Below are 27,959 nucleotides of genomic sequence, written 5' to 3' on the forward strand. Positions count from 1 at the left end.
TTTGCACAAATCTTCTCCCATTCAGTTGGTTGCCTCTTTATTTTGTCGATGGTTTCTTTTGCTGTGCAGAAGCTTTTAAGTTTGACATAGTCCCATTCACTTATTTCAGCTTTTACTTCCCTTGCCTTTGGATTCAAATTCATAAAATACTCTTTAAACCCAAGGTCCGTAAGTTTAGTACCTAAGTTTTCTTCTATGCAGTTTATTCTTTCAGGTTGTATGCTTAGGTCTTTGGTCCATTTTGAATTAATTTTGGTACATGGTGATAGATAGCAGTCCAGTTTCATTCTTTTTTTTTTAATTTTTTTTTTTTTTTTTGCCGGGGGGGAAGGGGAACAGGACTTTTATTGGGGAACAGTATGTACTTCCAGGACATTTTTCCAAGTCAAGTTGTTGTTCTTTCAACCTTAGTTGTGCAGGGTGCCGTTCAGCTTTAAATTGTTATCCTTTCAGTCTTAGTTGTGGTGGGCGCAGCTCAGCTCCAGGTCCAGTTGCCATTTCTAGTTGCAGGGGGCGGAGCCCACCATCCCTTGCGGGACTCGAGTTGTTGAACCGGCAGCCGACAAGTTGAGAGCCCACTGGCCCATGTGGGAATCAAACCAGCAGCCTTTGGAGTTAGCAGCACGGAGCTCCAACCGCTTGAGCCACCGGGCCGGCCCCAGTTTCATTCTTCTGCATGTGGCTTTCCAATTTTCCCAGCACCATTTATTGAAGAGGCCGTCTTTTTTCCATTGTGTGTTTTTTGCTTCTCTGTCAAAAATTATCTGTCCATATTTATGTGTGTTTATTTCTGGGTTCTCAATTCTATTCCATTGGTCTACGTGTCTGTTTTTCTGCTGTTTTGATTATTGTTGCCCTGTAGTACAAGCTAAAGTCAGGGAGTGTGATACCTCCAGCATTGTTCTTTTTTCTTGGGATTGCTTTGGCTATTCGGGGTCTTTTGTGGTTCCAAACAAATCTGATGATTTTTTGTTCTATTTCTTTAAAAAATGCCATTGGTGTTTTGATGGGGATTGCATTAAATCTGTGTATTGCTTTGGGTAATACGGCCATTTTAACTATGTTGATTCTTCCAATCCATGAGCACGGAATGTCTTTCCATCTCTGTGTCTTCTTCAATTTCTTTCAAAAATGTCTTACAGTTTTCAGCATATAGGTCTTTTACATCCTTTGTTAAGTTTATTCCTAGGTATTTTATTCTTTTTGTTGCAATTGCAAAAGGAATTGTTTTTTATATTTCTTTTTCTGAGATTTCATTGTTTTATATAGGATTGCAATGAATTGGTATAATCATATTTTTGTCCTTCATTTTCTTTATGTGATGTATCACATTGCTGGATTTGCGTATGTTAAACCATCTTTGTGCCCCTGGGATGAACCCCACTTAGTCGTGATGAATAATCTTTTTAATGGAATGTATTGTTGCATTCGATTTACTAGAATTTTGTTTAGTATTTTTGCATCTGTATTCAGCAGAGACATTGGTCTGTAGTTTTCTTTTTTTGTGTTATCCTTACCAGGTTTGGTATCAGGGTAAAGTTGGCCTCATAAAATGAGTTAGGGAGTATTGGCTCTTCTTCAATTTTTGGAAGAGTTTGAGCAGGATTGGTATTAGATCCTCTTTGAAGGTTTGGTGGAATTCACTAGTGAAGCCATCTGGTTCCAGACTTTTGCTTTTGAGAAGGTTTCAGATGACTGATTCAATTTCCTTACTCATGATTTGTCTACTTAGATTTTCCGATTCTTCATGATTCAGCCTAGGAAGGCTATATGTTTCTAAGAACTTGTCCATTTCTTCTAGGTTATTGAATTTGGTGGTATATCGTCCTTCATAGTATCTTTGTATTTCTGTGGCATCCATTGTAACTTCCCCTCTTTCATTTCTGATTTTGTTTATTAGTGTCTTTTCTCTTTTTATCTTAGTCTAGCCAAGGGTTTGTCAATTTTATTAATCTTTCAAAGAACCAGCTCTTTGTCACATTAATTTTTTCTATTGTCTTTTTGTTCTCTATTTCATTTAGTTCTGCTCTGATTTTTGTTATTTCCTTTCTTCTGCTGACTTTGGGTTTCATTTGTTCTTCTGTTTCTAGTTCTTTAAGGTGTAATGTGAGGTTATTTATCTGGGATTTTTCTTGTTTCTCGAGATAGGCCTATAATGATATAAATTTCCTTCTTAAAACTGCTTTTGCTGCATCCCAGAAATTTTGGTAGGATGTATTTTTATTCTCATTTGTTTTTATGCATCTTTTGATCTCTCCTCTTATTTCTTCTTTGACCCGGTTGTTCTTTAAAAGTATGTTGTTTAATCTCCACATATTTGTGGTTTCTCCTGCTTTCTTTTTGCAGTTGATATCCAATTTCAAAGCTTTGTGATCAGAGAATATGCTTGGTATGATTTCAATCTTCTTAAATTTGCTGAGGCTGATTTTATGTCCCGGTATATGGTGTATCCTGGAGAATGTTCCATGGACAGTAGAAAAGAATGTATAGTCTGATGTTTTAGGACAAAGTGCTCTATATATGTCAATTATGTCCATTTCATCTAATGTGTCATTTAGGGCTGCTATTTCGTTATTTATTTTCTGTTTGGATGATCTATCCATAGCTGTCAATGATGTATTTAGGTCCCGTACTATAATTGTGTTTTGGTCAATTTCTCCCTTTAGTTCTGTTAGTAGTTGCTTGGTATATTTCGGTGCTCCCTGATTGGGGACATAAATATTGATGACTGTTATGTCTTCTTGTTGTATAGTCCCCTTGACCATTATGAAATGTCCATCTTTGTCTCTTGTCACTGTTTTTATCCTGAAGTCTGTTTCATCTGATATCAGTGTGGCTACACCTGATTTTCTCTGGATACCATTTGCTTGGAGTGTCAATTTCCACCCTTTCACTTTGAGTCTGTGTTTGTCCTTGTAGCTGAGATGTGTCTCTTGGAGGCAGCGTCGGGTTGGGTTTAGCTTTTTCATCCAATCTTCTATTCTGTGCCTTTTTATTGTTGAGTTCAGTCCATTTACATTTAGGGTGATTATTGATATGTGAGGATTTGCTATTATTCTGTCTTGGGTTTTCCGGTAAGACTGTGTCTCCATTGTTTCTTTGCCTTTTTTTGTTGTCTATTATTTCTGCGTGGTAGTCTATGATTTTTCCATCTGTTTTTTGTTTTATTACTTTATATACTTCAGCTTGGATTTTTTTTGAGTGATTATCATTAAGTTTATGTAAAAGAAAGTTTAATATTTAGAGTATTCCATTTTCTTCAGCATGCTTACTTTCTCCATTCCCATATTCTGGTTCAGGCCTTTACTCTCCCCCCTTTATGTTTTGGTTGTCACAAATTATCCCTCTTTATGCTGGTTGAATAGGCTCCTTCAGTATTTTTATAGTGCACGTCGTGTGTTAGAAAATTCCCTAAGCTTCTGTATGTCTGGAAAGGTCTTTATTAGTCCTTCATATCGAAAGGATATCTTTGCTGGATATATTATTCTTGGCTCATAATTTCTCTCTTTAAATAGTTAGAATATTAGATTCCATTCCCTCCTGGCTTGTAGAGTTTCTGTTGAAAAATCTGATGATAATCTAATGGACTTTCCTTTGTAGGTTACTGTCTTCTTTTCCCTGGCTGTCTTGAGGATTCTTTCTTTGTCGTTAATTTTTGACAATTTCAATACAATGTGCCTTGGAAAAGGCCTGTTGGTGTTGAGGTAATTTGGTTTTCTTGGGTTCGAGGATCTAGTTCTTTCCACAGTTTTGCGAAGTTCTCATTGACTATTTTTTTGAATATATTCTCTGTTCCCTTCTCTCTTTCTTCTCCTTCTGGTATGCCCATTATTCTTATATTGCTCTTTCTGATGGAGTCAGAAAGTTCTTGTAGAGTTCTTTCATTTCTTTTAAGTCTCAAGTCTCTTTCTTCTTCCATCCGTGTCATTTCCAGATTTCTATCTTCGACGTCAGTGATTCTTTCCTCCATCTGGTCAACTCTACTACCTAAGCTGGATATTTCATTCTTCATTTCTCTTTTATTGAGTTCTTAATCTGCAGAAATTCTATTTAGTTCTGTTTTAAAATTTCAATCTCTTTGGTAAAATGTTCATTTTGTTATTTGATTGTGTTTCTGAGTTCATTAAACTGCCTGTCTGTGTGTTCTTGCATCTTGTTGAGTTTTTTAAGAACTGCGATCTTGAATTCTCTGTCATTTAAGTCACATATTTCCATATCTTTAAGTTCCTTTTCTGGAGACTTTTCACTTTCTTTCTGAGCTGTCTTGTTGCCTTAGTTATTCATGGCAATTACTGATTTATTATTTCTCTTCCTAGACATCTACAGGAGTGGCTTCTGCATAAGGTTGATAGGAAGAGGTCTTTCTTTTGTTTTCCAGCAGATGTCGGTAGAATGTTTTATGTTCTCTCTGACTGCAGCCCTTTTTTTCTCTCTTACACTGTAATGCTATGTTTTCTCTGCACTATTCCAGCTTCTCACACAATGGGGGGATTCCCTGGGAGACGGGCTTCTCCTCTGTTAATAGTTCGCCTGGGTCACAGGGCGCAGTGTGCGTGTGGGTATACGGAGAGCTTTTGAAGTTCCAAAGCTCTTCCTGCACCAGATTCAGAGTCCGTGTGTTTCAGCAGCTCTGTTTACTCCTGCAGGGATCCGCCCAGATAGGTGGGGCCAGGGGCAGGGTGAATTGTGAGAGGTGGCCCAGGGCAATGGCAGCGACCACCACCATAGCCAGTCCTGCTTCCACAGCTCCCTCCCCTTTGCCGGAACTGCTTGGGCTGCAAATCTGTGTCTGCGGACCACAGTTCTCAGAACAGCAAATATTCTGTTCTTTCGATCTGAAACTGCTACTGTTCCGCTTTTAGCATGGGGCAGGTGGGGGCGGGGCGAGCTCTGAGAGGGTAGGGCGGGGGCGGCTAGTCTCAGTGTCTACGCCTTCCGTTCTCTGCTCGGCAGTGAGGAATTAAACCACCATTTTCAGCCTTCTTCCCTCAGTCTTTTCTCCGAGGTCTCTGCCATGAGCGTTGGGTTCAGCCATGTTATATGCTGCCCCCTCAGCCCTGTGAGCCATAAGCGGAGCCCTAGGTATCCGAGTCCTTCCCTCTCCAGCAGCTTAGGTAGTTCCTGGATGCAGCGAGCTCGGAGCACTGAGCTGGGTCTGCGTCCTGCGCCCACGCAGTTCAGTCTCTGCACTTCTCCCTTTCCTCCTCCCCCGCTCGCGCGATTCGCCCACCTTTAGGTGAATTCAGTAGTGGGTCTCTTCGTCTTGGCTGTCTGCTGTGTAGGGAGTTCTTTGTGGAGTTATAGTTGTTCGATTTGTTGTAAATTCCAGGGGAGATTTCAAGAGGCTCACCTCATGCTGCCATTTTTATGATGTCATCCAGCTGTATGTTTAACTTTTAGAGGAACTCCAAACTGTCTTTTCAAAGCAGCTTTATCATGTTACGTAGTTTTAAATGTTATCTAAGATACTTGGAAAAAATGAGCGAATAGTTTATTAAAATGTTAACCTAAGAATATTAGTACTCATGATAGCTCTTCTGGCAAGTCAGATGGAGGTCTCAATCTACTTCATTTACTTTTTCTAGTGAAAACATTAAAATGTAAATCTACACCATAGAAATAGTGTCAATTTCTTATGCTCTCTTAGTCCACCACCCTCCCACTTCTCCTAAAAGTTTGGGATATACTTCAAATTGATGATGTGTATCGCACAAGGATAGTCCTCTGCTTTAATTAAGGTTCCTGCTTTGCTTTCCTTAGCGATTTTCATGTCTTATACATAATTTACTAATGCAGAGAAATTGAGTATTGCTCTTTCTACAAAAAACATTATTCTGTCAAAATTCAAAACAGATTTAACTATGATTAAATTTTCTTGGATGTAAAAATAATTTTCAAAAATACTACATAAAGACTTCACTTAAAAAATGTTTGTGTAGAAGATACTGTGTTAATGTAGCAGGTGGTTTAGAGATGCTTTTTTCTCCTCCTCTGATGACATTATCCATGTCTCTTCTGTTGCTCACAAGTCATCATCAACTATTTAGCCTCCCACACTCATTCCCATAAATATTTATACAGCTTTCATAAATTTACATAAAATCAAATCATTATAAGGAATTGGTTTCACTGGGGGTATAGAATTTCAAAGCAGAAAGGGTACTCAAGAGAAATACTACTTATGGAGTAATTTCTAAGGCTGTATTAGAGCTTAAGTGCTCTTCATGCCTTAAGTCATTTAAGGTAGCAATCCATATGAATTTTATATTTAGAAGAGTAAAAGTGATTATCAGTCATTCCATAAAGCTTGAAGTGAGCTCTGGCTCTCTAGGATAAATGAATCTTTATTTTTTTTAATGATGTAATAGAAATTGAGTTGTTTTCTTTAAGTAATGAAACATTCAGAGAGTTGTTTTCTGGGGAGTTTCTCTCAGGGTTTAAAATATAAAAGTCAGTATCACTGTGGCTATTGGATATGTTGTTTACTAAATTCTGTAATTTTAACCTGTAATTTTCAGTTATTTTTGCAATTATTTTGGTGCCTAAAATAATTTGTGTTGTGTTGGGTAATTTTATCTACTTCACTTCAGGAATATGTAAATATTTGAGCTAGAGAAATGTTGGATTTTAACCAGAAATTTTGTCTATATATTAACTCTCTCTCTCTCTCTGTATATTAACTCTCTCTCTCTCTCTCTCTCTCTCTCTCTCTCTATATATATATATATATATATATACACACATATATATATATTTTTTTTTTCATTTTGGGGGCCATCATATTAAGTTTGCAGTTGACAACCTGTACTAACTAGAAATAGTACAGAAACTACAAGGTTAAAACAATCAACCTCAAAAAATTAAAAATAGAACTATGTGATCCAGCAAGTCCACTTTTGGATATATATCTGAAGGAAATGAAATCACTATCTTAAAGAGATTATCTGCACCTCCATGTTCACTGCAGCATTATTTACAATACCCAAGACATGGAAACAACCTAAGTGTCCATCGATGGATGATTGGATAATGAGAATGTGAGCTATATACACACTTGTGCATACACACACACACACACACACACACGCACATACACACACTATTCAGCCATAAAAAAGAAGGAAATCCTGTCATTTGAGACAACATGGACCTTGAGGACATTATGCTAAGTGAAATAAGTCAGACAGAGAAAGACAAATATTGTATGATCTCATAAAACCAAAGGCATAGAAACAGAACAGATTGGTGGTTGCAGAAGGTCGGGGTTGGGGGAAATGGGTAAAGGTAGTCAGTCACAAGGTATAAACTTCAGTTAAAAGATAAGTAAGTTCTGGAAATGTGATGTACAGCATGGTGACTGTGGTTAACAATACTGTATTGTATGTTTGAAAATTGCTGAGAGTAGATTTTAAAAGTTCTCATCACAAGGAAAAAAAATTCACAACTTGTGAGGTGATGGTTGTTAATCTGGTAACCGTTTTGCAATATATACATGTCAAATCATTATAGTGTACACCTTAAACTAATACAATGTTATATGTCAATTATGTCTCAATAAAACGGGGGAAAAATATATTCCCAGATAAAACATTATGGCTGCTATATTAATTTAAGGTATTGGTAAAGGGAAAGAAGCCAAGGAAATTTTGGAGGTCGAGTTATGAAAACCCAAGTTAATGATTTACACATACTTAGAAACAGTATTAATTATCTGTGACAAGAATGTGATTTCTAGGAAGAGTGATTGTTATATAGATTGAGTATCTGCCCAAGCTTTATTTTTCTTGGTGATCAAACTCTGGTCTTGTTCCAAGTTCCCTCAATTATTCCCTTAATTAGAAATCATAATGCATTTCTCCATAGAAAGAGTATGGTTCAAATAGTACTCTTAATTCTAGTTCTTCATTAATTAAATAAACATTTCAAATTCTTGGTACAAGGCAGTACTATGTTATATGCTGTTCATATTTACAAGGATACAAAAATAAATAAAAAGTGTGACACAATCCTTAGATAGCTATTTTTTGTTAGCTGTGGGAGCACAAAAGTGGTTAAAAGTTACCTAATATGGTAATATTTATTCCTTTCTTTCTCCATGGTTCTTAGGTACTTATGGGTTAAGTTGGCCTTTGTTTATTGCCCAGGATCTCAACCTTGTTTCATAATTTTGTTTCTTTGGAAAAATATTTCTCAAGTTTTATAATAAAGTGTAACTGAACTTGGAGAACACGATCTATGCATAGTTAAGAGACTTGTTTTGAAATAGAGAAATGCTTGCCTCAACATTTCTGAGTTAATGTATAGTTAGTACAAAGTTTTCAATTCTAATTGCTGACTTGCTTAGTGAGTGAATGATTGATCATAATAAACTGAAAAGTGTAAGAAAAAGGGTGGCCTGAGTAATTTTTAGGTACAGTCAGTTCTTCAGTATAAGCATCTTTATAAACAACTTTCATCAATTATTTCTGTTTCTCATGGATAATCAGACGTTTCTCTCTCTCCCCTTTTTTAGGTGATATGTGGTGAAAGGGTTAGAGGCCTTATATTTGAGTAGGTAAGGTAAGCATTCAAGTAAACTCTTTAGTATCACTGTGACAATTAAATGATTTGATATAAAAATAATTTCAGTTATTTTAAAAAAGAGTAAAGTGTTAACTATGTTAATAATATTTGAATCCAACATTTTACGTTAATTATCCAATTGAGCCTCGCAACAATCCTATGAGAGGGATGCTATTATACCCACTTCATAGACTGGGGACTGAGGCACAGAAACCTAAGGATTTCTGCTACTGAGTACATGCATTTGACAAGTTATGATGGCATGAGAGTAATACTGCTTCTTTCTTGCCTTTCCCCACCCCAAACTTACTTGTTTTTGTTATTTTTTGCTTTGCAGGACAATTTTGATAGACTTCTTAGTTTTCAGAGGTCAGAATTAGTTGCCAAGGTGGGTTTTATGTCCTTGGGAAATCTTTAGGAACCTTATATTTCTATCTTCCACATATAAAAATATCTCCATTTTTTTCAAAGTTACAGATTAACGAGTTAAGAAGTTTGTCAGGGATTGTTCAAACAGTAATTCTCAGTTCCCGCCTTCATTTTCCCTTCTCAGAGGTAACCATTTTCAATTCTTGGTGTTTTTCTGTCATTTTTCAAGTACCGTTTGAATTGATGTTACTGAGTTTTCAGTTTAGGACATTGGTTATGTGGTTTTCTGTGTCCTTATCACTAACTCAACTCAGGATTTTCTAAGTGCTCAAATTTCCTATTTTCTTTCACATCATTTGTTCTGTCAGTGTCATCATATTGGAGAAGTCCCTCCCAAGCAAAGTGCTCCAACCTGGGGCGGTTTCTGGGTCCTCGTGGTCCCAGCGAGCAGTCTAGCAGTTCCTTCTTTTCTCCTGTGTTGGATCTTCTATTTCTTCTGTCCTGTATCTTCTTTCTCTGTTTGATCCCACATTTTGCTGAAGAAAGGGTGAATGGGAGCCAAGTTATTTGATACCTTGCATTTCTTAAAATGCCTTTATTTTCCTCTTAACCTTGATTACTAGTTTGGCCTGTGTGTAACATTCAGACTGGGAATAATTTTCCTTCAGAATTTTGATGATTTTGTTCCATTGTTGTCTAGCTTATAATGTGGCTGCTGAAAGCTCAAAATCATTCTGATTTTTCATCTACTGTGACCTATTTTTCCATCTCTGGAAACTTGTAGAATCTTCTCTTGGTTCCCACTGTTTTGAAATTTCAAAAAGATACGCTTTATTATTGATGTACTTTTAAAATTCATTGCTATGCATTCTGTGTTTTCAAATAGTAAACATACATTGTTTAATTCTGGAATATTTTCCTGAATTAATTCATTGATTTTCCCCCTCTGTTGTACAGATATTGAATTATTTTGACTAGCCCTCCAGTTTCTTAATATCATCTATTTTATCCTTTATTCTTTCTGATCAATTTATTTAAGTTTAATTTCCAAGGATGCTTTTAAAAAGTATCCCTTTTTTTCAATGGATGGACTATTGCTCTTCTCCAAGGATATTAATGATAGGGTTAAAAAATTTTTTTTTTAACTTAAAATTTTCTTCTCCCTACATTGTCTGTGTTTCCTCCAACTTCTTTTATTCCCGATTTGTTTCCTTAGCTTTCTGATAGAGGCCTTGCTCAGATGAGTGGTGAACCTTAGCTGCCTGCAGGTGTGGCCCTAAAAGTTGATTGGAAGCTCTGAGTACATCACTGGTACTCATTGACTATGAGTTCACTTAAGGTGATCTGGCTTTGCTATTTAATTGGGAACCCTGATATCTGCTTCTCATTTCTTTTCTCTTTCCAAAAGAGAAGTCTTTTAATCTCCTGCCTGGTGTGTGAAAGCTGGTTCTCAGGGAGCTGAATGTGGGGAGTATACCGAGGGTGCCAAAAAAATGTACACATTTTAATACAGGAAAAAACTATTAAAATTGTAATAATATATGCTGATAACAAAAGATAAATACAAGTCACGTTTGACTTCTGCAATTACAAGATGTGCTCAAAGTGGTGACCATCAGCATCCAGACACTTCTGATTATGGCAAACTACTGCTTGAGCAACATTGATCAACGTGTCCATTTGTATACATGTTTTTGGCATCCCGACATATATGTGTTTACTTAATACTCCTGGTTTCAGTAAGTCCTTCTCCCCACAATATGTTTTGTGTACCTCTGTTCAGAAAATAATCCTCTTCAGAGAATAATCCTCTAGAATTTTTGATTGTTAACAGAGGAATAGTAAGCCAACCAAATGGAATGAAAGACTTTGAGAGATTAAGCCATTTCTTAAAGAGGTTTCAGCCAACCTTCCTAATTTAGTGCTCCCTTTACCCATTTCTGGAGGTTCTATCTGTTACCAGTTCCTGAGTCTTTTGAGAATTCTGTGGACTAAGTCATGTTGGTTTTGGCTTTTGATATTGCTGGTTTAGGATTTAGGTTTCTTAGATCTTCTGTTACCATATGTTTTCCAGCCTTCAAACTTTTGTTTATGTCTTTAAAATACCTTGTTAGTATTTTAGCACAATTTTGAGAGGGAATGAGATTAAATATGTATTCAGTCTTCCATTTTTACCCAGAATCTAGTTCTAGATTTTTAAAGCTTTTAGTTATCTGTTCTTTTTTTATTGTGATAAAAATACATATAACATTTATTAACCATTTTAAAGTGTACAATTTAGTATCTTTAAGTACATTCACTGTGTTGTGTAGTCATCACCATTATCTAGTTCCAGAACTTTTTCATCACTCTAAAAAGAAACCCTATGTCCATTAAGCAGTGATTCCCTACTCCTCATGCCAGCCCCTGACAGCCGTTGAACTGCCTTCTGTCTCTCTGTAGTTTCCTCTTCTGGACACCTTATCTAAATGGAATCATACACTATGTGGTCTTTGAGTCACAGATTTTCACTTAACATAATGTTTTCAAGGTTCGTCTATGGTGTAACACAAATCAATATTTCCTTTTTTATGGCTGAGTAATTTCCATTGTATGGATATACTACATTTTGTTTATTCAATCATCAGTTGACGGATTTTTGGTTATATCCACTTTTTTGGCTATTGTGCCCCCATGAACATTTGTGTACCAGTTTTTGTTCGAACGTTTGTTTTCAATTCTTGTTTTTTTAGTCTATAAATTTGTTGAGTAAAAGCAAAATCAATGTCAGACATATTAACTTCACTTTGGTTCAAATTTGACTGATGTCCATTTGCAGCAGAGATGAACTGAGGTGAGAAGACACCGTGATGCTGGCCTGGGGACACTGAACAGAGCAGTCTTCCATTAGGCATCACATTGCAGTGCGAGTCGGTCAGCAAAGGCAGGGGAAGCAACATTTCATGAGCAGGGGAGAAAACCAAAGTGAGCAAAAACTTCCAAGAGGAGAGGGCCAGAGCATTAGAGAACAAGTTACAACAGGGTCTGGCTGGAGAGTGTTCCTGCAGATCTGCTGGTTCACTTGGGGAACACGGTGAGCATGTGGTAGATCGGGTGGTGTCACCCACTCTCGGGTGTGCTTTTCACAGATTTGGCCTTCCACAAAGGAATGGCCCTCTTGGTTCCAGTTTGTGCCACAGTCGGTGCACACATACCACTCAGAGTAGGGGTGATGCTCCCGCAGCTTCACAAACACACCAACAGTGCCGGTGCCACATTGTCACACATGGGTAACTTCTGGGCATTTCCAATAGATGCATCCACTTTGGTGACTGGAGCCTTAACACTTCTGAATCCTGAGGGCTTGTTGGGATCCCCTTTCTCCTCAGACTCCAGCATTTCCTGTTAAACTAGGAATGCAGTGGCCTGTTGCGGAGGCTCATTTAACTCCTGTTTTTCCTGCAGCATCTTGTAAACTTCAGATTCCTGTTGATGACAGTCGGCTTGGAGACTGAGAATCCTCTAAGACTGCCATTGTCCCTGGTCCCCTGGCTACTGGCTTTGACTCCAAGGCGCTGTGGAAGTTGGACATGTTTCTAGAGGAGTAGAGGCCGGAGGGGTTGTTGTACTGGTTTGTGGTGACCCTGGGGCAGAGCTGGGGCAGGTGAGGCGGTGAAGGGCCTGGTGCTCCAGCGGTGGGCGCTTCCTATGTATGTGCAGGACCTCTTGCGTTTCACAGGCTAAATTCGATGACATCTCCAATACATACATTAGCTATAGCAGCCTTGCTTCAGGGAGTGACCCTCTCTGGGGCCCAGGTTCTTCATAGTTTTCTTGGCACTCCTTCATCCTGGCATCAGGCCCCCAGGGCAGTGCTGACACAGAGCACATGCTCAATGTGTGTAATACTGTGATTTATAAAAATGTTTGTGTTTGGTCATTCAGATGACCAAAAATATATCTCTCATATATATTTGCTCTTCGTCCATAATTCCTGGCTCATCTCAATTCTTTTTAGAAAAATTTTTTTCTAAGAGTTCATTTGAGCCAAACTGACCTCATATGCCAGGGAGCAAGATCCCAAATGCTCTGGAGAATCTTCTTTTCAATTCTTCTGGCTATATATCTAGGAGTGGAATTGCTGGGTGACAAGGTGATTCTATGTTTAACTTATTGAGAAATTGCCAAACTGTTTTCCACAGCAACCGCACCATTTTCCATTCCTACCAGCAATGCACGAGAGTTCTAGTTTCTCCACATCCTTGCCGCCACTTGTTATTTTCCTTTGAATTTTTTTTTTTAATATTGCCAGTCTACTGGGTGCAAAGTAGTATCATATTGTGATTTTGATTTGCATTTATCTAATAACTAATAACATAGTGCAACTTGTCATGTTATTGTTGGCCATTTACATATCTTTTTTAGAGAAATATCAACCGCTTTGCCAATTTTTAAAATTGAGTTGTTTGTCTTTTTATTGTTGAATTATAAGAGTTCTTTATATATTCTGGATACTAGGTACTCTTCAGCTATATGATTTGCAAATATTGTTTTCCCTGTAGGTACTTTTTATTCCCCCTTGAACACTTGCGTATTCTATAGTTGTGATGTAATATGGACAGAAAGAGTGTCATTTGTGTTTACTTCTCTGGTTATTTGGAAGGATTGTTATTTTAAGTCCTCCTGAAAAAGGAGACTTTTTAGATGGTGTGATCAGGGAATGCCTCTTTGAAGAGGTGGTATTTGAGAAGAGACCTTAATATATGGGGGGGACCGATCCATAAAAAGTCTGGGGAAAGAATTCTGCTGCTTCAGATGTGCAAAGTTGTAATATAGTGTCATTCTCACCCTGAAAACCAACGGAAGCCAAATAAGCATCATTTAAAAAAATCCCTGAGAGAGCTGAGGACACAAGGGAACCTAAATGAACCAAACTGCAGAAAGCAATGAAACCTTCATAGTAGAGAAGAAACCCATGGCTGCTCTGGGATAAAACAGCCTGAGGACGAGGAATCTGCCATAGATGGGGGAAAGGAGAAACCAGCCAAACTTTCAACAAGCTTGAATGGCCATACTTGGGCTGGTGTGACCAGCTAAAATCCTGAAGAGCCCCAGTTTCTCTTGTACCAAAGGGCAAGTCTGCATCTATCCTCCAGCTCCTACCCTAGGTCTTCACGGAATGCTCAAGGGGAGTGAGCGCAAGGCTGGGTCAGGGAAGTAGAGCTGACAGATCTACCTGAGACACTTGGAACTCCCCCTGGTGCACAGCAGCCTCCCCTAGAAGGCAGGGGTCAAGGGAGGGTCATGGCATAGAGCAGGAGAGCTGGGAGATGCCCACCAGAGGCACGCTAGTCTTTTAGTTATGGAAGGCTGAAGGCCAGGAAGGACCTGGAGATGAACCCCCACCTTATACCCTGGCACTGTGCTTTTCATCACCGCGGACTGGGGGCAGGGCAGGAGAGGTGAGAGAAGCTCCTCCAGTTTATTCCAGGCCGTGACATCACATAGGGAAACTGGTCTCCAAAAGGAAGGCTGGGGAGGAGAGCTGAAAGAGCACTCAAGATGCAGAAAGCAAGGTGTGGGACTGGAAAGAGAAGAGAATTCCCTAGCAAATGGAAAAACTGGCAGTCATGCTTAAAGCACAGATAGAGCTCCCAATTGTTTTTCTTTGTCTTCTTTAAATAAACTTTATTTTTTTGAAATAGTTTTAGATTTATAGAAAAATTGCAAAGCTTTTTTTACAGAGAGTTTACAAAATTAGAGAGTTCCCAGATGCCCCCCAGCTAACTTCCCCTATAACACCTACATTCATAGAGTACATTTGTTATAAGTAATGTATCAAAAAATTGATACATTATTTATTTACTTTTTTTTGGATTTTTAAAAAATTTATTGGGATGACAATTAGTAAAATTACGTAGATTTCAGGTGTACAATTCTGTATTACATCATCTATAAATCCCATTGTGTGTTCACCACCCAGAGTCAGTTCCCCTTCCATCACCATATATTTGATCCCCCTTACCCTCATCTCCCACCCCCCACCCCCCTTACCCTCTGGTAACCACTAAACTATTGTCTGTGTCTATGAGTTTTTGTTTCTTATTTGTTTGTCTTGTTCTTTTCTTGTTTTGGTTTATATACCACATCTCAGTGAAATCATATGGTTCTCTGCTTTCTCTGTCTGACTTATTTTGCTCAGCATTACACTCTCAAGATCCATCCATGTTGTCACAAATGTTCCTATATCATCTTTTCTTACCGCCGAATAGTATTCCATTGTGTATATATACCACAACTTCTTTATCCATTCATCTATTGAAGGACATTTTGGTTGTTTCCATGTCTTGGCCACCATAAACAAAGCTGCAATGAACATTGGAGCACACGTGTCTTTATGTATAAATGTTTTCAGATTTAGATTTATTGGTCTGTGTGTCTGTTTTTCTGCCAATACCATGCCGTTTTAATTATTGTAGCCCTGTAGTACAAGCTAAAGTCAGGGAGTGTGATACCTCCAGTATTGTTCTTCTTTTTTTTTTTTTTTAATTAAATTTATTGGGGTGACAATTGTTAGTAAAATTACATAGATTTCAGGTGTACAATTCTGTATTACATCATCTATAAATCCCATTGTGTGTTCATCACCCAGTCAGTTCTCCTTCCATTAAGATTGCTTTGGCTATTCAGGGTCTTTTGTGGTTCCAAACAAATCTGATGATTTTTTGTTCTGTTTCTTTAAAAAAATGCCTTTGGGATTTTGATGGGGATTGCATTAAATCTGTATATTGCTTTGGGTAATATGGCCATTTTAACTATGTTGATTCTTCCAATCCATGAGCACGGAATGTCTTTCCATCTCTTTGTGTCTTCTTCAATTTCTTTCAAAAATGTCTTATAGTTTTCAGCATATAGGTCCTTCACATCCTTGGTTAAGTTTATTCCTAGGTATTTTATCGTTTTTGCTGCAATTGCAAAAGGAATTGTTTTTTGTATTTCTTTTTCTGAGATTTCATCCTTAGTATATAGGAATGCAGTGGACTTTTGTACGTTGATTTTGTAGCCTGCAACTTTACTGTATTCGTTGAATGTTTCTAATAGCTTTTTGGTGGAGTCTTTAGGGTTTTCGATATATAGCATCATGTCATCTGCAAAGAGTGATAATTTAACTTCTTCATTCCCAATTTGGATGCCTTTTATTTCTTTCTCTTGCCTGATTGCTCTGGCAAAGGACTTCCAACACTATGTTGAAAAGCAGAGGTAATAGGGGACAGCCCTGTCGTGTTCCTGAACGTAGAGCAAAGGGCTTCAGTTTTTCACCATTAATTATGAGATTAGCTGAGGGCTTATCATATATGGCCTTTATTATGATAAGGTATTTTCCTTCTATACCTATTTTATTGTTTTAATCATAAATGGATGTTGTATCTTGTCAAATGCTTTTTCTGCGTCAATTGATATAATCATATGATTTTTGTCCTTTATTTTGTTGGTATGATGTATCACAATTGATGGATTTGTGGATGTTGAACCATCCTTGTGCCCCGGGGATGATCCCCACTTGGTCGTGATGAATAATCATTTTAATGCATTGTTGTATTCGATTTGCTAGAATTTTGTTTAGGATTTTTGCATGGGTATTCATCAGAGATATTGATCTGTAATTTTCTTTTATTGTGTTATCCTTACCAGATTTTGGTATCAGGGTAATGTTGGCCTCATAAAATGAGTTAGGGAGTACTGTCTCTTCTTCAATTTTTTGGAAGAGTTTGAGCAGGATTGGTATTAGATCCTCTTTGAAGGTTTGGTAGAATTCACTAGTGAAGCCATCTGGTCCCGGACTTTTGCTTTTGGGAAGGTTTTGGATGATTGATTCAATTTCGTTACTGGTGATCATTCTGTTTAGATTTTCCAGTTCTTCATGGTTCAGCCTTGGAAGGCGATATGTTTCTAAGAACTTGTTCATTTCTTCTAGGTTATTGAATTTGATGGCATATAGTCCTTCATAGTATTCTTGGATGATCCTTTGTATTTCTGTGATGTCCATGATAACTTCCCCTTTTTCATTTCTGATTTTGTTAATTAGTGTCTTCTCTCTTTTTATCTTAGTGAGTCTAGCCAATGGTTTGTCGATTTTGTTAATCTTTTCGAAGAACCAGCTCTTTGTCACATTAATTTTTTCTATTGTCTTTTTGTTCTCTATTTCACTTAGTTCTGCTCTGATTTTTGTTATTTCCTTTCTTCTGCTGATCTTGGGTTTTACTTGTTCTTCTTTTTCTAGTTCTTTAAGGTGTAACATGAGGTTATTTATTCGGGATTTTTCTTGTTTCTTGAGACAGGCCTGTAATGATATAAATTTCCCTCTTAAAACTGCTTTCACTGCATCCCCAAAATTTTGGTAGGATGTATTTTCATTGTCATTTGTTTCTATGTATCTTTTGATCTCTCCTCTAGTTTCTTCTTTGACCCAGTCGTTCTTTAAAAGTATGTTGTTTAATCTCCATGTATTTGTGTTTTTTCCTGCTTTCTTTTTGCAGTTGATATCCAATTTCAAAGCCTTGCGATCAGAGAATATGCTTGGTATGATTTCAATCTTCTTAAATTTGCTGAGGCTGATTTTATGTCCCAATATATGGTCTATCCTTGAGAATGTTCCAAGTACACTAGAAATGAATATATAGTCTGATGTTTTAGGATGAAGTGCTCTATAAATGTCAATTATGTCAATTGAGTGGTTACCCTTAAGTTTATTTAAAAGAAAGTTTGATATTTAGAGTATTCCATTTTCTTCAGCACGCTTACTTTCTCCGTTCCCATATTCTGGTTCAGGCCTTTACTCTCCCCCTTTTTATGTTTCGGTTGCCACAAATTGTCCCTGTTGATGGTGGTCGAATAGCCTCCTTTAGTATTTCTTGTAGTGCAGGTCGTGTATTAGAAAATTCCCTCAGCTTCTGTATGTCTGGAAAGGTCTTTATTCCTTCTTCATATCTAAAGGATATCTTTGCTGGATATATTATTCTTGGCTCATAATTTCTGTCTTTCAATAGTTTGAATATTTGGTTCCATTCCCTCCTGACTTGTAGAGTTTCTGCTGAAAAATCTGATGATAATCTAATGATCTTTCCTTTGTAGGTTTCCGTCTTCTCTCCCTGGCTGCCTTGAGGATTCTTTCTTTGTCGTTGATTTTAGACAGCTTCAATATAATGTGCCTTGGAGAAGGCCTGTTGAGATTGAGGTTATTAGGTGTTCTATTTGCTTCTTGGATTCGAGGATCCAGTTCTGTCCACAAGTTTGGGAAGTTCTCATCAACAATTTGTTTGAATATATTCTCTGTTCCCTTCTCTCTTTCTTCTCCTTCTGGTATGCCCGTTATTCTTATATTGCTCTTTCTGATGGAGTCAGAAAGTTCTTGTAGAGTTCTTTCATTTCTTTTAAGTCTCAAGTCTCTTTCTTCTTCCATCTGTGTCATTTCCAGGTTTCTATCTTCGACGTCACTGATTCTTTCCTCCATCTGGTCAACTCTACAACCTAAGCTGGCTATTTCACTCTTAATTTCTTCTATTGAGTTCTTTTTTTTTTTTTTAAGATTTTATTGGGGAAAGGGAACAGAACTTTTTTTTTTTTATTGGGGAACAGTGTGTAGTTGCAGGCCTTTTTTCCAAGTCAAGTTGTCCTTTCAATCTCAGTTGTGGTGCTGTTCAGCTTCAAGTTGTTGTTCTTTCAGTCTTAGTTTGGAGGGCACAGCTCAGCTCCAGGTCCAGTTGCCATTACTAGTTGCAGGGGGCGGAGCCCACCATCCCTTGCGGGAGTCGAGGAGTTGAACTGGCAACCTTGTGGTTGAGAGCCCACTGGCCCATGTGGGAATCGAACCGGCAGCCTTTGGAGTTAGGAGCATGGAGCTCTAACCGCCTGAGCCACCGGACCGGCCCCTTCTATTGAGTTCTTAATCTCCAGAAATTCTATTTGGTTCGTTTTTTAAAATTCAATCTCTTTCGTAAAATGCTCATGTTGCTCTTTGATTGTGTTTCTGAGTTCGTTAAACTGCCTTTCTGTGTTTTCTTGCATCTCATTGAGTTTTTTCAGAACTGCAATCTTGAATTCTCTGTCATTTAAGTCACATATTTCCATATCTTTAAGTTCCTTTTCTGGAGACTTTTCACTTTCTTTCTGAGCTGTCTTGTTGCCTTGTTTTTTCATGGCAATTACTGATTTATTGTTTCTCTTCCTAGATATCTACAGGAATGGCTTCTGGAACAGGTTGATAGGAAGAGGTCTTTCTTTTGTTTTCCAGTACTTGTTGGTAGAATGTTTTATTTTCTCTCCGACTGCAGCCTTTTTTTTTCTCTCTCACATGGTAGTGCTATGTTTTCTCTGCACGATTCCAGCTTCTCACACAATGGGGGGATTCCCTGGGAGATGGGCTTCTCCTTTGTTAATAGTTTGCCTGGGTCACAGGGCGCTGTGTCCGTTTGGATATGCGGAGAGCTTTTGAAGTTCCAAAGCTTTTCCAGCTCCAGTTTCAGAGCCTGTATGTTTTAGCAGTTCTGTTTACTCCTGCAGGGATCCACCCAGATAGGTGGGGCCAGGGGCGGGGTGAGAGGTGCCAGAGCAATGGCAGCGACCACCACCACAGCTGGTCCTGCTTCCACAGCTCCCTCCCCTTTGCCGGGACTAGTTGGGCTGCGAATCTGTGTCTGTGGTCCACAGTTCTCAGAACAGCAAATATTCTGTTCTTTTGATCTGACACTGTTACTGTTCTGTCTTGCACCGGGCAGGTGGGGGCGGGGCGAGCTCTGGGAGGGTAGGGAGGTGGCGGCTAGTCTCAGTGCCTAAGGCTTCCATTCTCTGCTCGGCAGTGAGGGCTTAAACCACCGTTTTCAACCTTCTTCCCTCAGTCTTTTCTCCGAGGTCTCTGCCATGAGCGTTGGGTTCAGCCGTGTTATATGCTGCCCCCTCAGCCCTGTGGGCCATAAGCGGAGCCCCAGCAGTCCGAGTTCTTCCCTTTCCCGCAGCTGCGGTAGTTCCGGGAAGCAGCGAGCTCGGAGCACTGAGCTAGGTCTGCGTCTTGTGCCCGCGTGGCTCCGTCTCTGCACTTCTCCCTTTCCTCCTCCCCTGCTTGCGTGATTCTCCCACCTTTAGGTGAATTCAGTAGTGGGCCTCTTTGTCTTGCCTGTCTGCTGTGCAGGGAGTCCTTTGTGGAGATATTGTTGTTCGATTAGTTGTAAATTCCAGGGGAGCTTTACAGAGGCACACGTCACGCCGCCATTTTGATGACGTCTCTGATACATTATTTTTAACTGAAGTCCATATTTTATGCACACATCCCTTTGTTTATACCTAATGTTCTTGTTTCCCTTCCAGGATCCCATCCAGGGTCCCACATTACATTTAGCTGTCATGTCTACTTAATCTCTTCTTGGCTATCAGTTTCTCATACTGTGTTTCCCAAAAATAAGACCTAACTGGAAAATAAGCCCTAGCATGATTTTTCCGGGTGACATCCCCTGAACGTAAGCCCTAGTGCATGTTTTGAAGCAAAAATTAATATAAAACCCGGTCTTATTTTCGGGAAACATGGTATTTCCCTCGTTTTTGATATTTTGACAGTTTTGAGGAGTATTATTCAGGTATTTTATAGAATGTCCTTCTAGTGTTGTTTGTCTCATGTTTCTCTCATGATTAGACTGGGGTTTTGGGTTTTTCTGGAGGATGTCCACAGAGGTTAAGTGCTCTTTTCATTATATTAAAGGTAGATACTGTGAACATGATTTATTAGCATTGATGTTGATCTTGGTCACCTGGTCATGGTAGTATTTGCCAAATTTCTCATCTGTAAACCTACTCTTTTATTCTCTTTCCATACCGTACTCTTTGGAAAGAAGTCATTTATGTGCAGCTCACACTTACGGAGTGGGTAGTTATGCTCCCCGTCCTCAGGGGTGGAGTATCTGCATAAATTATTTGGAATTCTGTGCAGGAGATTTGTCTCTTCTCTCTCATGTATTTATTTATTCAGTCATTCATTATATCAGTATTGACTCATGGATATTTACTTTATACTTGAGGTTATAACACAGTTACTACTTTATTGATTTTGTTGGTGAAATTCTTCCAGCTTTGGCCATTGGGAGCTTTTGCAGTTAGTTCCTATGTCTCTTTGACATACCCCATCAGTGTGTGTGTGTGTGTGTGTGTGTGTGTGTGAGAGAGAGAGAGAGAGAGAGAGAGAGACAGAGAGACAGAGAGACACAGAGACAGAGAGCATGCACTTCCTCACTTTTTGGCACTACATAATGCTCTAGGTTCGTTTTGTATATTTCCTGCCTCCATTCTAGAATTGCTCATTTCTCCAAGGAGCCTTGGTTCCTTTGACTGGAGAATGGAGAAACCAAGATCGAGGTGCTAGATGTGCTTATTGCTACTGGGGTGTTGGTTGTAGGTCCTCTAGCTGACAGTGACTGGAAATATATGTGCATTTACTAATCTGTGCATATGCACATAGCTATAAATATTTTTATATGTAACCATTTATGTTTATATTATGCTAAATGTGAGTTATTGCTGAGGTATCCAACTCTAATCTATTACCACATAGATCATTATGACCTCTCCCCCTTGCTTATCTGAAACTTCTATTCCAGTAGTGAGAAAGCTGGCTTACACCATCTTCCACCTGTTTACTTAATTATTCAGTTCTAATGTATATGTAAAGTACTCCCACAGTTTTGAAAACTGGTGGCTTAACTATGAAGCATAGACAGATCTCTGGAATTCTACTTGGGCTCAGATCCCAATCCCACTGAGGTGAAAGTCCTGATTCCACCCTCTAAATATTTGAATCCAGTGATGAATTGAATCAAACTCAAGCTACATCAAAGCCCAGACCCAGCTCTATTACAGATGAGACTGACTCAGACCCCATTTTAGTGATCTGACAGAAGAGTTGTGTCTTTTTCTAGGAGTAAAATGTTATTTATTTTATAATAAAATTGCAAAATGCAAAAAAATATGACCAAAGGTCAAGAGATGAAACCTTCAGTAGAGGGAGACCCAGAGGTAATCCAGATGGTGGAATTATCAGACAGGGATTTAAAGGTAACAATGAAAAAAAAACAATGCCAGAGGATCTAATGGTAAAGGTGGACAACATGCATGAAAAATGGGGATCTTCAGCAAAATCATGGAAACTATACCAAAGAACCAAACTGAAATTCTATAAATGAAAAATACAATATTAGAAATGAAGAATTAATTACATAGGCTTAACAGCTTCTTAACATATCAAGAAAACATCAGTGAATGTGAAGAAAGGTTGACAGAACATATTCAAATTAATGAAAAAACAGAACAGAGTAGGGGAGAGGCAGAAAAGAGCTCCCAGATCTGTGGGGTAATGTTAAATAGTCTAACATACGTGTAATTGGAGTTTTAGAAAGAGAGGAGAGAATGTGGCAAAAGACATGTTTGAGGAGATACTGGTTAAGAACTTCTGATATAAACTCACAAATTCAAGAAGTTCAACAAACCCCAAACAGGTGAAGTCCAAAACAAAATAAAAACAAACCAACAAATAAACAACAACATCTCAGACTTAGGCACATCATAATCAAACTGTTGAAAACTTAAAGAGCAGATCTTATAAGCAATAGAAGAATACATTAAATACGTGGGGATAACATTAGGAATTATAACTAACTTCTTACCAGAAAAAATAGAGGCTTAGAGGCAATGGAATGACATCCATAAAAGGGATGAAAGAAAAAGAAAATCTGTCAACCTAGAATTCTACCGTGTTTTCCCAAAAATAAAACCTAGCCAGACAATTAGCTCTAATGCATCTTTTGGAGCAAAAATTAATATAAGACCCGGTCTTATTTTACTATAATATAAAACTGGGTCTTATATAATAATAACATAATATAATATAATATAATATAATATAATATAATATAATAATATAGTAATACCGGGTCTTATATTCATTTTTGCTACAAAAGGTGCATTAGAACTGATTGTCTGGCTAGGTCTTATTTTCAGGGAAACACAGTATATATCTAGCAGAAATAATCTTCAAAAATAAAGGCAAAACAAAGATATTTTTAGACAGATTAAAAAGTGAAAGAATTTGTCTCTTGCAGAATTTGACTGCCAAGAAATGTTAAAAAATGTTTCATGAGCTAAAGACAAAAGATACCAGATGGAACTTTGGGTTTACAGAAAAGAATGAAGAACACCAGAAATGGTAAATATCTGTTTAAATATAGAGAAAATTTTTTGGTACCTTCACCTATGTATATACGCACAGAATATTGACTATTTAAAGCAAAAATATTAATATATGTGAGGTTTACAACATATATAGATGTAAAGTTTAAAACTATGAGATGCAAAAGGAGGGAAATGGAATTAAACTGTCATAAGTTTTATACACTGAATTAGTATACTCTTATTTGAAGATAGGCTTTAATAACTTCACAATACATATTTTAACCTGTAGAGAAACTGAAAAATAACACAAAAAGGGGATAGTATAGAAAGAGTGTATCTGTCCATGTAGAATTAAGTGGTATAAAAATTGCCTTCGTGCTTTAAACAACTAGAAAACAGGATAAAAATATATGAAACAACTGTTTTCAGATATTGGACAATAGTCAATGCAGGGTGGTGATCCTTGAGAGAAGGAAAAAAAATGACATGACCCTTATAAAGTGCCCCAGCATACTGCCTATGGGCACTTTATAGGTTGCAGTACAAAGTAAGGAAACCCAAATAGAACCCAGGAGAGTTTGGAGAAACTAAAGCAACTAGAATTTGTGGGGTAGAAAACTGGAGTGGAGGGAACTATACAAAAATCTACATAACTAAGTGGTCTTGGGAAAGCTATAGAGGGGTCCTCTAGAATCTTTTGTTGAATACTCATCTACATATGTAAAGTATGAAACTCCGCAATCCTGGGGAAAGTCACAGTGAAAATTAGTACGTTGAACAATTCCAGAAGCTCACAAGTGCTGGGAATAGTTTGTGTTTCTACTAGGCATAGTGAAGAGATGGTTATACGCATGGGGCATTGATTGCCTAGCGATCTTCAAGTGGAGTTAAATTAGCCACAGACTGAAGGTCTGTCTAAACCCACCCAAACAAACTTAAAAACAAATTTTGAAAGTATCAAATTTATTGCAAGTAACTCAACTGTGTCAAAACTAAGTCTAACACTCTTTAAATGAATACAGTAAAAACCAGCACCCAGCAATGAAGATGTCCAGCATCAAATAAAAGATTACTAGGGATACTAATGAAACAGGAAAATAACCTATAACCAGGAGAAAAACGAATCAATTGAAAGAGAACTAGAAATGAAGAATCATCTGAAATATTTTAGATGATAGAATTATCAGAGAAGGATCTTAAAACAGCTATTATAAATGTGCTCCATATGTTGAAGAAGGTATAAGAAAACATGAGTATGATAAGGAGAGAAATGAATGATAGAAAAAAGGACTCAAATGGAATATCTAGAGATGAAAAATACAATATCCAAAATGAAAACCAACCACTGGATGGGATTAACATCGTATTAGACACTGCAGAAGAAAAGATCATTGAACTTGAAAATATAGAAGAAACTTCAAAATGGAGTGCAAAGAGGAAGAAAGACTGCAATATTAATAGAACATCTATGGAACAGTATCAAGTTGTGTAATATATATGTATAATTGCAGTCCTGGAAAAGAGGGAGAGGGTCAACAGAAAAGTTATTTCAAGAAATAATGACTGAAAAATTTCCAAATCTGATGAAAACTACAAAGCTGCAGATCCAAGAATCTCAAGGAATATTAAGTAGAATAACCATAAATAAAATCTTACCTGGACGGATTACCTTACCTTACCTTACCTTACCTTACCTTACCTTACCTTACCTTACCTTACCTTACCTTATCTTGCTGAAACTCGGCGAGAAAAAGAAGTTCTTAAAAGTAACTAGAGAAAAAAGCACATTACTTAAAGAGGAAAAAAGCTAAGATTAAAAACTATGCTAGTCAGAGGACAATGGAGCAGTCTCTTCAAAGTATTTGAAGAAAAATCAATACTGTCAACATAAAGTTTTATATTCAGTAAAAAATACTTTAAAAAATAAAGAATTCTTTCAGACTAACAAAGATGAGAGAATCTATTGCCAGCAGATCTGAGCTATAAAAAATGTTAAAGGAAGTTCTTAAGGAAAAAGGAAAATGATACCAGAAGGAAAGTTGAATGTATACATAGAGTTGCAGAAATAGCAATTATGCGGGTATATATTAAGGACATTTAATTCACTTTTAATCTCTTTAAAAGATCATTGATTGTATAAATCAAAAATAGTTGCAGCATATCTTAGGGATTATGACATTTATAAGTGAAATATATGACAAAAATAGCACAAAAAATGAGAAGAGGAAAATGGAAGAATGCTATAGCAAGGTCTTTAGGTTAAGTGGTATAGTATTATTTGAAGATAGGCTGTGTTAAATTAAAGATGTAAATTGAAAATCCTATAGCAATGGCTAAAAAATAGTACAAAGCAGAAATAATGCAAATAATAATGTAGTTAAAAGAATGTTTGGAGGGAAATTTATTGCATTAAATGCTTATATTGGAGTAGAAGAAAGGTCTCAAAATTAATGGTCTAAACCAGAGATCAACAAACTTCAGCCTATGGGTCAGATCTAGTCCAACATTTGTTCTTGTGTAGCCTGTGACCTAAGAATGGCTTTTACATATTGAAATGGCTGAAAAAGGATCAAAAGGAAACATTTTTTTGTGACGTGTGAATTCCCATTTGAATAGGAATTTTAAATTTCGTTTGTAGCCATATTTTCTTGGAACATAGTCATGCTTATTTGTTTATGTATTGTCTATGGGTACTTTCCTGCCATATCCACAGTGTAAGTATTTGTGACATACTGTATGGCCTGAGAAGCCTAAAATATTTACTCTCTGGCCCTTTATAGAAAACATTTGCCAACCTCAGCTATGGATCTATAGATTTTAAAACAATAATGTGGGTGTATATTTCACTTTCACCACTTCTATTCAAACATTGAACTAGTGGTCCTAGAAAGTATAATAAGCCAAGGAAAGGAAAATAGTAAGGCATGAAAATTAGAAAAGAAGTAAAATTGTTATTTATGTATGACATGATTGTGTACATAAAAAAGCCCTATGGAATCCACAAGAAATTCTAATAAATGAATATAGCAAAGTCGGTATACAAAAATCATTTGTAGTTCTTTATACAAGCAATGAACTATTTGAAAAGTGAAATAAAAACTGTTATTTCTGATAGCATGAAAAACTATCAAGTACTTATGAATAAATCTAAGGATATACTCTCAACACTGAAAGATAGAAAATGTTGCTGACGTAAGTTTAAAATGACTTAGAGGAGTGGTGATATATCACATTAATGGGTTGGAAGACTCAGCATTGTTAAGATGGAATTCTCTCTAGAATCTTCTGATCCATAGTCAGATGCGTTAGCCGTTGCGCCGTAGGCCCTATACTTGAATTGTCTCTAAATTGATCTATGTATGGATTCAGTGAAATCATCATTAACATCCTAGCAGGCTTTGTTTGAAGAAATAGATAAGCTGATTCTATGAAATTATTCAAATGCAAAGGACTTAAGAATAACCAAAATAATTTTGAAAAAGGACAGAGTTGGAGGCCATTTGTTTCCTGATACCAGGATTTTCCATAAAACTACAGTGTGCTGTCAGCATAAGGACAGACATATAGATCAATAGTATATAATAGAGGGCTCAGAAATGGACTCACACATTTTTCTACCAGAGTGCCAAATCAATCTAATGGGAAAAAGGAAGTTCTGGGCAAATCAGAATGTATGTTCACCCTATTCTTAAGGCAAAACAGCAGCTGGATTAAGGTCCACTTCCTGTTTAAATGCTTGGCTTTTACAGGGAGAAGACATGCCTAGAATAGGGGTGCGAGGGAGAAATTCCCTGTTGTCCGCAGGATCAAGAGGCTCACTTGACTGCATTAGCCTCGTATGATGATAAGAATGCGATTGCAGATACCTTATTGCAAAGGAAATCCAGCTTGTGCAAAGAGATTTAAGCAATCAATTGTCTGCTCATAGGTTTGTTTTAGTAACTATTACTTCAGATGCATGAATGTGTAATACCTTTAAATTTCAATTACTTTTGTTCTTGAGGGACAAATAATGCATCTTATATCCTTTCATAAGTCACATAAAATGTAGCAATGTTCTATCATTTTAAATAGGGAATTCAGATATTAGCACAATGAATTAACATTACAAATTGGATTGATTAAATGAGGTTAAAGAATAAAAGAACTATTTCTTGTTTACTACCACTTGTATTAGTCATTATGGAGAACACATTTTTTCTTATATAGGAGAAGAAATGGTTTTAACTTCAAGGTAAACAGTGGTAAATTGAATACTGTTTTTTTAATATTTCCATATATAATTTTCTATAGTTTTCATGTTTTATATATCAGTATATTGAAGAAAAATTTTATATGATATTTTATGTTAATTGTTTTTATCCTTTTTCATTGTTCCGACTGGGTGTTTTTTTGCTCTCTTGTCTTCTAATTCTTATTCGATCCTTTGCTTGGTCTAATCTTCTGTTGATTTTTTTCTAGTGTATTTCTGACTAGTTGATTTTTTATGGTTTCTATGTCCTTCTTTATGCTTACTATCTCTTTGTTGAAGTTCTCACTAAATTCCTTAAGCATTCTTATAACCAGTGTTTTGAACTCTGTCTCTGGTCGGTTGGTTCCCTCTTTCACTTAGTTCTTTTTCTGGAGGTTTCTCCTGTTCTTTTATTTGGAACATGTTTGTTTCCTGGTTATGGCTGCCTTTCTGTGTTTGCTTCTATGCATTAGGTAGATTCCTATGTCTCTCAGCCTTCACCGGATGGCCTTATGTAGTAGGTGTTCTGTGCGGTCCAGTGGCGCAGTCTCCCAGATCACCTGTGTTCCAGGAGTGTCCTCATGTGGGTGGTATGTATTCTCCTGTTGTA

The 27,959-nt window shown here is 37.3% G+C and overlaps 1 protein-coding gene and 1 pseudogene across 18 annotated transcripts in view; one reads left to right on the forward strand and one right to left on the reverse strand.

The window, feature by feature from the left end:
• The window catches only part of SHLD2 (shieldin complex subunit 2), a 104,791-nt gene that overhangs the window by 26,776 nt on the left and 50,056 nt on the right, over positions 1 to 27,959 (forward strand). For 2 of the 18 annotated variants that reach the window (XM_074337221.2, XM_074337226.2), the window contains exon 3: positions 8,513 to 8,559. The exons of 10 other annotated variants lie outside the window; for them this stretch is intronic. Coding sequence is in view for 2 of the 8 variants with exons in the window: in XM_074337228.2 (XP_074193329.1) it covers positions 27,771 to 27,939 (169 nt within the window). In the remaining 6 variants the exon portion in view is untranslated. Of the gene's footprint in view, positions 1 to 8,512; positions 8,560 to 23,247; positions 27,940 to 27,959 lie in introns of those variants that run through there. 6 more of the 18 variants (XM_074337227.2, XM_088792119.1, XM_074337228.2 and 3 more) reach the window with 6 other exon arrangements.
• LOC148755196 (PDZ and LIM domain protein 1 pseudogene) lies at positions 9,131 to 14,088 on the reverse strand (annotated as a pseudogene).

Source organism: Rhinolophus sinicus, chromosome 15, assembly GCF_057876585.1.
Source record: "Rhinolophus sinicus isolate RSI-liver-muscle chromosome 15, RSI-T2T, whole genome shotgun sequence".
NCBI classification, from domain to species: Eukaryota; Metazoa; Chordata; class Mammalia; order Chiroptera; family Rhinolophidae; genus Rhinolophus; species Rhinolophus sinicus.